At 53.0% G+C, this 10,410-nt stretch overlaps 1 protein-coding gene across 1 annotated transcript; it reads right to left on the bottom strand.

Moving 5' to 3' along the window:
* Positions 1-413: 413 nt before the first annotated feature.
* OTP (orthopedia homeobox) lies at positions 414-6,391 on the bottom strand (the record flags this gene model as incomplete). The annotated part of the gene is made up of 3 exons (XM_082784139.1): positions 414-944; positions 5,005-5,414; positions 6,355-6,391. 3 exons carry the CDS (start codon positions 6,389-6,391, stop codon positions 414-416), a joined length of 978 nt encoding a protein of 325 aa, XP_082640265.1.
* Positions 6,392-10,410: the final 4,019 nt, after the last annotated feature.

Raw genomic sequence — 10,410 nt, 5'->3', positions numbered from 1 at the left:
TGGGGATGGGGATGGGGATGGGGATGGGGATGGGGATGGGGATGGGGATGGGGATTGGGATTGGGTTGGGGATGAGGATGGGAACGGGGACGGGTATTGGGATGGGGATGGGAACGGAACCGGGGACGGGGACAGGGACGGGTATGGGGATTGATTTGGGGATAGGGATGGGGATGGGGATTGGGTTGGGCATGGGAACGGGGACGGGTATTGGGATGGGGACGGATCCGGGGACGGAGATGGGGATTGGGTTGGGTTTGGGTACAGGGATGGAGATGGGGACGGGGACAGGGACAGGGACAGGGACAGGGACAGGGACAGGGACAGGGACAGGGACAGGGACGGATCCGGGGGAGGGCGAGGCGGGGTCGCAGGTCGGGGTCGGCAGCGGCGGCGCGGGGCGGCGGCGGCCATTAGGTGAAGCTCATGGAGACTGTGTGCTCTAGTGCTTTGCGGCGGAGGGAGGCGATGCTGGTTCCCCGCCACACGTCGCTGCTGTCCGGGGAGCTGCAGAGCTGCGGCGAGCCCGTCACGTTGCTGGGGCCCGGCAGGGAGGCGGGCACCATGCCGGGGAAGGCGGGCTGGTAGAGGTGCGACTGCAGCCCGGCGCCGTTGGAGCCGGCCAGGCTGTTGGAGAGCCCCATGGAGTTGGGCGGCGGCCCGGCCGCCAGGCTGCACTGGGACAGGGACTGCGCCATGGCCTGCTGCCTGCCCAGCGCCGGCGGCAGCGGCAGCTGCGACACCCCCGGCATGGCGGCGGCGGCCCAGCGGGTGTCGTTGGCGTGGAAGGAGCAGAGGCTGTCGCCCATGGCGGCGGCGGCGGCGGCGGCGGCCGAGGGGAACTGCGGCAGCCCCGGCGTGGGCAGCAGCGTGCCCGGGGCGCGGAAGACGTTGGTGGTCTTCTTGCGCTTCTTCCACTTGGCCCGCCGGTTCTGGAACCAGACCTGTCGGGGACACGGGGAAGGGGGGGACACGGGGTCGGGGGGGGGACACGGACAGGCTCCGTCAGCGACACCCGCCCCGACGGGGCGCACCCGGCGCGGCGCTAGGGGGCGCGGAGCCCCCGCTCCCCGCCGCCGGCCCCGAGGCCCGGACGGGGGTGCTGGGAGCGGGGTCGGGGTGCCCGCCAGCCCCGTCGGGGGTCTGACAGCCCCTCGGGGTCACCACTCCCCGCGGAGGCGCGGTTCTGCTTCTCGCAGCCTCCCCCGGCTCCCCGCCCGCTCCTCTCCCCGCTGTCCCCCTCTCGCTCTCCCGGGGCCTGTCCCCGGCCGCTGTCGCAGCCTGCGTGGGCCCGGCCCCACGGGATGCCCCGCCACGGGTCGGCTGATGAAGCGGCCGGGATTTTGGGGAGCGCCAGGGCTCAACGCGCCCGTCCCGGGAGCGAGCTGCCTGCAGCCTCCCTCGCTCGGGAGGAGGCGAGGCACGGGGAGACGTGCCCGGCCTCCCCCCGAAAGAGAAAATAATAATAATAATAATAATAATAATAATAATAATAATAATAATAATAATAATAATAATAATAATAATAATAATAATAATAATAATAATAATAATAATAATAATAATAACAGCGATGCCAAACGGAAATAAACGACGGGGCCACGGCTCCCGCCCTGGCGTGGAAGAGCTTCGGCGCCGTGGGAGGCGACCCCCGGCCGGCAGCAGGGGGGGACCCCCGGACGAGCCCCCCGGGCGCAGCCGCTTGGTTTTGGTTGTTTTAGCACAAGGGGGGTTGGTGTGAGCGGGCGCTTTGCTCGGGGCAGTGATGGTTTTGTGGGTCGCGCTGCAGCGCAGCGGAATGCTTGCTACGGGGGCGGAGGGAAAAAAAAAAAAAAAAAAAAAAAAAAAAAGGAATCCGCTCGAAATCTGGAGGAGCGCTACTGTCCCCCGACCTGCAGGAGTTTCTCGTTTAATGCTAGATACCTGCGCTGAGAAATACCCGCGCCCATTAGCGGGAATGAACAGCTGTTAAGGAACTAAATGTTATATGAATAATCGAAAAATCGTGTTCAATTATGTTTTAGGGTTAATAGTTAAATTGCGGCTACAAAATCTTTTATGTTTCATGGTTTACTGGTGTTGTAAAGAATCTCCATCAGGTCTGATCGCCTCAGTTCATAGCTATACTGCATATGCTTTTAAAATGTGAATGTTTCCAGTTGAAAACTAGTGCATGACAGATTAAAATGCAGAGAAAACCTGGGGGAGATTTTGAAAATGCACACATGACAACTCTAGAAATATATTAACCACGAGCATTTGGCAACTTTGGACTCCTTTTAAAATGCAACTAGCACCTGAAAATTGTTAATACAACAGTGACAATCTAATGGACGTTGGAATCTAAAAATCTACCTTGATGATATCCGCTGTTACAGTAATATAGACATACTGTAAATGTATTTTAAAATATATAACCCGTTTAATTCCCCAGCTATAAATGTGTTAGAAATAGAGAGAGAAGGGGAGAGAATATCACTTTTCCTCTTTTTTTTTTTTCTTTTTCCTTTCCAGGAGCCAAAGCTTTATGAAGATCTCATTGGAATCCAGCGGATGATTAATGTGAAGATTTGGTAGGAAATCTGGAGAGCTGTATTAAAGCTCAGATCTCAGGTTCATTTCGATCAGCCAGCCGTGAACTCTGGGCCGAATTCATTACACTTTAATAGTGCTGGGAGAGGAAGAAAATGCAATTTCTCATTCCATTAGAAAACTAGAAAATACTCTCAGCTTGTCCCCTATTAAGACGTGGCAGGTGACGGGACCATTGTGGGGGACACGGTCAATGGAATTACAGCACATTATTTTTGTTCGTATAAAATATTGAAAGGCAAGCCTGACTGTGCAGAAGTTATTTCACTGATTTGGTTTTTATGTAAATAAAATATTGAAAGTTAATTAATCCGTGCTAGAGACTAATGATTATGCTTATTATATTGCATTTGATCGCGTAATTTGCATGATTCTCGCATTGCTGCTTAATAAGCCATTCCAGGTTATAAATAATTCTGAAATTGGTTTCTAATAATGGCATGCTATAAAAAGAATGGTTTTATTACACCAGCCTGAAAAGCAGAGCAATATCAGACATGGAATTGGACTCCCGTTTAAGCACCAGCCGCTTTAATAATTATTTAAATGTATCATATACATTAAATACAGATCTAAGACGAGGGAAGAGGTAATTTATCCTAGCATCTAAAACCCTTAAAAACATATACAGCCGCTATAAATTAACTATTTAGATCACTTCTTAATCAGCATGGAGCCCTCGTACTGCAAGGAATGTGTAGGCAATCTGTTAACTATAAAGAAAACTATAAAGTACTCGTATAAGAACATAAACCAATTACTATTTAATTTAAATTTGGTCAAGGAGCAGTGATACAGTAGATTGTGAAGTAAATACATTTTACATAAATTATTTTGCACTAGATTACATAATGTTAATCATTCTGAAGTGTTAATTAAGAAGGTTATGTTGATCTGATTACTTTTTAAACTACAGAACATTATTGTAAAAAATATTTAAATTGCCACTCTATTAAACTGTTTTTATCAGCAGTCTCGAGCTATTATCATCGGTTTAAGATTATGCTGAGGCCATTAAAACACTTCGTCTTTCTTCCTACGAATTTCTTTGATGTGCTGTTAGAAAATAACTATTTCCATTTTATATTTTATATTTTACTTCATTTACCACACTCCTAATATTGAAATTGGTATCATTAACCTTTGGGAAACCCAATAAAGTTTAATAGACCTCGTTTTCTTTCTTTTTTTTTTTTTTTTTTCATAGAGTCAGTTGTCCAATTATATTTTATTTGTGAATCTAATTTCTTTCTTAATTTAAACTAATTATAGTCCCGTGTAGGTTGGGTCAAATTGTTTTACTTTTTAAAAGCAGACGTGCATTTGCTGTCACATTCGGGAGCAGGGGCAGTTTCTGCTCAGGCATTTCTGTCAGCGTGCCTGTGTTTAGCCGAGGAGCCCGGGCTCGCCGAGGGGTATTTTGAGCTCCGGCTCCGGCAAAGAGCAGCGGCGCTGCCGGTGCGCGGCTCCCAGCGCATCCCCAGCGCATTTTTGTACGTGTTTCTGTGCCTCTGGCGAGGCTCAAGGCGGGCAGCCGCTAAATCAGCCCGCAAATCTCGCGCCTGAGTGGTCTGGCAGCGAGATCCATCTCTCCGTTCCCCAAATTTCTCCCCAGTCTGCGGGGCTAAACGGTCTCTTACGTGTGCATCCCTGCGTGCATGCGCGTGTTCGTGTAAGCACGGGCTTTAGGCAGGACGGAGGAAATACACCCCGCTGGGAAATGCACCCTACTCGCTTCCCCGCCGTACCTGACACCGAAAGCGGGGCTGGACTCCGATTCCGGACACAGCCGCCGGGATGCAGGTGCCCTCTCCTCTCCCCGCAGCCCCTCCGCCAGGACCCCGGACAGCAGCCCCGGGGGGGCGGGCGGGGAACGGGAACGGGAGCGGGAGCACGGCCTCGCCTCCGCCGGGCACCGGCACCGGCAAACCGTGGCGATGCCCTGGCTGTGCGGGCTCGCCCCTTACCGCGCAGACCCTGCCTCCCCTCCCCTCGCTGTCTCCTGCCCCGCTCCGAGCCCACGCGTGGGCCGCGGGGAGGGGGCGGCTCCACCCGCGTCCCACCTGGGACCGCGGCTATGCGGGTGGGTGTAGGGGGGCGAGGGGGCGCCCCGGGGTGCAGAGCCCCCGGCGCTGCCACCCTCGAGCAGGGAGAGCTCTGGTTTCGCGTGCAGGAAGGGACGGGATTCAGCGCGGTTCGAGGTTTTCCGCCCAAACTGTTGCTTTCAGGGGCAGCTTTCCTCGACCGAGATTTGGGGGAGACCCCAACACACCCCCTCCTGTCCCCTCCCCCTCCTGCCTGGCCCCAGCCCGGGCATCGCCGGGCGCCTCTGGGGAAGGGACCAGCGGGGACGGGCATTGCACGGAGGGGCTGGGGTTGGGTGTTTTTTGTGGGGTGGGGGGCTGCTCATACCTGCACCCGGGACTCGGTGAGGCCGATGCGCAAGGCCAGCTCCTCCCGCATGAAGATGTCCGGGTAGTGGGTCTTGGCGAAGCTCCTCTCCAGCTCGTTGAGCTGCGCCGGCGTGAAGCGGGTGCGGTGCCGCTTCTGCTTCTGCTGCCCCTGCTGCTGCCCAGCCTGGCTGGGGTTCTGGCCGCCCTGCTGGCCTTGCTGCTTGTCGGGGTCTTTGGCGCTGACGGCTAAGGAGCTGGGGTTGGATCCCACCGTGGTGATGTCCTCCCCCGGCAGCAGGGTGGTCCCTTCCACCGTGTCCGAGTTGGGGGCCATATCTCCCGGGTGTCCCCCCGGATCCGAGCCCCCTACGCCCAGCCGACACTTCACCGCCTCCCGGTGTCCCAGCAGCTCGGCCGCATCTTTCATCCCTGCAGAAGCAAACGAGCCGCGGTCACTCCCCTGCAGCCGGGCAGGCGGCCTCGGGCTCAGCCCCGCAGGTGTCCATCGGAGCCGCTTTCCAGCTCGCCGAGCCGGCGAGAGGCATCCAGCCCCAGCCCCAGCCCCAGCCCCCGGCCCGGCGCGACTCGGAGCAGGGGAGAGAAAACTTTAGGGCGAGCTGCCCCTCATCCCCCTTAAATAACCAGCTCCCCGCCGGGCCTCCCCTAACGCGACGAAGGGAGGGGAGCGGGGGGGAGGGCAAGTTTTGCCGGGCTTGGGGCTTTCCAAGCTGGTGGAAGAAAGGAAGGGGCAGAGAGAAGGAAATGAGACCCCCGCCGCCCCGCTGCCGGCAGCTTCACCTCCCCGACAGATGTGCCGGGACGTCGGTCAGCCTGGCCACCTTTCCCCTCTCCTCCCTCCGCTCCTCCAAGCCAGCGCATGAATAACCATAAATAGGTAGCTACATTTATTTTTTTTCCCTCTCTCTCCTTTTTTTTTTTTTTTTTAAAGAAAGAAAAGAGAGGAGAATGCGAGCAAACAAGCAGGAAAAGGCCACCCCGAACTCCTTCGTAAATACCATCGAGCTCATCTGTCCTAAAATAATAATACTCATCATAATCGCAATAATGTATAGGTATGTGTATAAAAACAGGGAAAAAGGAATTAAATGATCCACAACTCGTTGTAGATCTACGCACTCCGTAGGTCTCCCTCGCTCTCTCTCTCTTTTTTTTTTTTTTTTTTAAAGACGATGTTAAATCAAATTAAACTTTAATACAGTACAATTACTTTTAAAGGAATTAGCCCATTTAGATCGCATTAAGGTAAAATAAGGAACAAATTGTCAATTTCCTGCCCCGGCTTCCTCCCCGCTCGCCGCCGCCGCCGGTGCAGCCGCCGCGGTGCGGGGGGGTGCTGGGGGAAACTCACCGAGACGGGCGTCCAGGAGGTCGGCGTGAGACAGCATCGCGCACCGCTCCAGGGCGAAGGCTGTTCCCCCCCAAATTTTAGCGGCCTTAAGTTATTTAAAATAGATATAAGATATAAGATATAGATATATACAGATCGCCTAAATGAAAGAAAATTCGGTGTGTGGTTAAAAAGGGGGTCTCTTGCATTATAATGTCCTTTAGAGAGACGGGGAGGTGCTTAACACTTCAATGAACCCGTGAGCAGCTCGGCGCAGGGACCAATCAGGAGGGCAGCCTGCAAATGTCAGCGCCCGGAGCGCCCCGCTCCGCCCGCCCGCCGCCCGCCCGCCGCCGCCCCGGCCTCCCGCCGCCCGGCCCGGCCCGCACCGCGCCGCCGCTCCCTTCCCCTGCTCCGCTCGCCTCCGCCGCCCGCCCTCCCCCTCTGCCCTGCTCCCTTCTCTTCCCAAAGCACACTGGCCACCCCGCTCCCAGCTCCGGGTCACCTCTGATTTATTATTATTATTTTATATATATTGTCTTTTTCTTTTTTTTTTCCCTCTCTTTCCTTTTTTTTGTTTCTTTAATGCCTCCTCGGAGCGCACCCTCTGCCCCGACCAGGTCTGGCTCCCGGGGGTGTCTCGCAAGCCCCGCGGCACAGAGGGGGATGCAAGCGGGTGGGCGCGGGCGGCCGGGCGGCCAGCGCTGGCCCCGCTCTCCCGTGGGGTCGCGGCGAGGGCCGGGGGCAGCGGGCAGGATCCGTCCCTCGCCCGCCTGGCCCCGACGGCTGCGGGGCGGCGAGGGGAGAGAAACTTCGGCGAGTGCCCCCCGAGCGACCCGGGCCGTGCCAGGGCCCTTTGGCCCCTCGAGGCTGCCCGCCAGCCCCTTCCCCTTGTGCTCAGCGCACAAGCACACGGCAGCTCGGTCGAAAGGGAGCCAAACACCGCGCGTCCCAGCAGCCCGGGGAGCGCTGCCCTCCCGGCCGAGATGTGGGAGCCCGAAAGCCTCTTTTTTCGGTTAAAGTTTCCAAGTTCGGCTCGCCTGCAAACTCAATTTAAAGCAGTAAATAAAGTTAAATGCTTTTTATTTTCCTCTTGAATATGTTAAACTACTTGAACAATTTAAAGTGCTTTGCACAAGTGAAGCGAACCATTTCTAATGTTCTGATTTTTCAAAGCCAGCCAACAACAAAGTTTAGATTAGTAATATATTTCTAACCAGAGTAATTTTCAAGATCATTAGGCATTTATGTAATTAGTGCCAAATCTATAAGCTTTTATTACGATTATTAGAGTAAAATCAGTATAAATTTGTACTAATTTACTACTGTTTAGACTTGGCTGTCAAGCCAAGAGGTTCTTATTGTAAATGATAACTGAGGAAATTAAGTGCAAAATTCTGTACCATTTCTGATCCGCTCCTAAACAATCCGTTTCAATTGTATTTGTAGCAGAACATAATGCCCTTTTAAAGTTATTTGACTTGTATTTTTATTTGCAAAACAAGAAATATACCCTCTACCCAGGCACAATGAAAACTGATATTTACTACTTCCAACTTGATTAACATTGATTTTTAATTCAAAAGTGATGCAATTAAGATTATTCATTTAGTGCAAATAAAGCTTCCACCAAAAAGGGAGCCCAGTGAAGTCTGTGTTAAATAATACAGCGCCAATGGCCTTTTTTTCCGCCGTCCAATTGACTTACACAAAACATTGTAAATACTGCATGCGAACAGATGCAAGAGTGGTTTTGTTTGCAGCTCAGATGTGCAGGGTTTCGGCAGCGACTGAACAAGGAGACAAAGGAACCGGCCGACCGATCTCTAGGGCAGTTTTGCTGCCTTTTTTTTTTTTTTTTTTTTTTTTTTTTTCCCTCCTCCCTGCTCAGATCTTTGGCTACATTGATTCAATTCAGCCTTCGAGACGTCGGGCTGTCGCAATGAACCTGGCTGCCCGCGAACGACAGCTAAGAGCAGGGAGAGAGAGACCCAGAGCCGGGCCACAATTTAGCTGGAGAGACAGAGAGAGAGAAAGGTGGAGGGGAGGTGGGAGTTTCGGGATTTCTTTTTGTTCTTTTTTCTCTCTCTCTCCCTCCTTTTTTTTTCGGTTATACGGGGGTGGGGGGGAGGCGGCGATGGCTTATTTCTTTTGCTTCATTTTTTTTTTTTCCTTTGAAAATTATTGTCTCCGTGCAGCTCCGGCGGAGGAGGGGAAGCCCCGGCGATGAAAATTCCCGAGAGCCGCCCTCCCAGCCCGCTGTCGGGTCCCGGAACCCGCGGAGCGGAGCCCGCGAAGCCGTCGCCGGAGCGGTGCGTGGCCGGCGGGAGGCGGCCGGCGGCCGGCGGGGCCCCCGCGGTGCGCGGCCTTTTTCCGCTGCGGCGGTGCTGGCCCTACCGGGGCGCGGGCACCGCGGCTCCGCGGTGCAGCCAGGCGAGCGGTCCGGGCTCGGCCGGGGGCCGTCGGGGGTTCCGTTTTTAGCCGCCGCTGCCGGCAGAAAGAGCCGGGCGGTGCAGGTGCGTGCAGCCTGCTTCCGCGGAGCGCGTTGCGGGCAGCCGCACGGCGTGCGTGTGTATCTATTCCGTGTTGTTGTGTGTTTCAGGTCGATAAATAAATGTGTAATAGTTAATGTGCAGGCACATCAGAGTAATAACAATGGGATGAAATCAAAGGATTATCAATCTCTGTTAGTAACTGCTGAATAACAATGTTGCAGTGTGATTGATAGCGCGCTTCATTTTATGACTTTTCTATTGCTCTTGATTTTTATAGCAGTATAAACAAACTAAATCATTTCTTCCAAGACTTCAGAGCACAATCGTCTTAAGGGAAGGGGGGAAATCGGAGAAGGAAGTCTGCAGGAGGGAAAAGAGCGAGCAGGGCTGACACTTAAGCGTGTCAGAGAGAAAATGACAATGGGGTATATGTAAAATACTCTAATCACATTCCGCTTCCGCACACTCTTGTTTTGTCAAGTGCCTGAATTCACCTGGGCAGCGTTGTAGATGTATTTACAAGGATTTTATTCCCCGTCATCTTTCTATTTTCCCAGCGTAGCCAGAAAACTGCCAGTCAAGTCCATTCCCTGTTATAATTTACGGTATTCCCCACATGATCATAGGAACTGAAGTTCCTAACAAGGAAAGGCTTTAGCACAATGGCCCAAAATCTTCAGAGTGACGAGAGTGTCTTCAGAAATCACTTCAGAGCAAAGTAAAAGGATTTTCTATGACGGATCCAGTGATTTTTCCTCAATAAATAGGTTTTAGATTGTTACACACACGTAGAACTGGAACAAAGGGAACTACCAGAAAATATATTGGTTGCCCCTAATAAAATTTATTTAGACAGTTTACTTCTCATAAAAAATAGAGATTGAATTTCGTACAGGAGCGCCTGCCAAGGGGCTTGGCACCGGGAGATCATCTCCCCCCTCGCTTCCCTCTCCTTCCCTTCCGCGAGGCGCTCAGCGGGCCCGATCCCGGGGTCCCGGCTGGGGCCGCCGCCCCCCGCCTCCTGCCCAGGCTGCCCGACCCGCCTGAGTAAGGGCTGCGGGATCGGGGCGGGCCGCCTCGGAAGGCAATATAACTCTAATTCTCCAATGCTGTGACCCTGGGAAAAAAGGGTAGAGAACTTTCCAGCCCCCAGAGCTCTCTCCCTCCCCTCCCAGCTAAACTCAAGCCCTGATTGAATGAGGCTGTAATATAAACAAGTGTATTTAACCAATTCTGCTCTGATTTAGGAACAGAACCTTCTTTTACCAGAATAATTATATTTGGAGCAAGAAACACGATAAAATAAGGTTAAACTGCTAAAGTCAGCGGGGTGGCTTGGCGTAAATGGCTGATCAGGTTTGTAATTTGATATTTTATTTATGTATTTATTGAGCATCCATCCAGTTAAGGGGACTGCTGTATGCAGAGCAATGTAATTGCTTTTTACACTTAGCACACGCTCCCAGCGTTTATCAAATGTAACTTTTGGTTGCCTGGCTTGTTCGCGCTGCTTTTTTGGTATTTCCAGACAGCAGCGCTGAAATATCGGATATTATTATTCACATTCCCGCTCCTCAGTGCT

The sequence above is a fragment of the Aythya marila genome (assembly GCF_965140915.1).
Source record: "Aythya marila genome assembly, chromosome: Z".
NCBI lineage: Eukaryota > Metazoa > Chordata > Aves > Anseriformes > Anatidae > Aythya > Aythya marila.
Note: the sequence above shows the minus strand (reverse complement) of the source record. Positions and strands in the feature narration are given on the sequence as shown.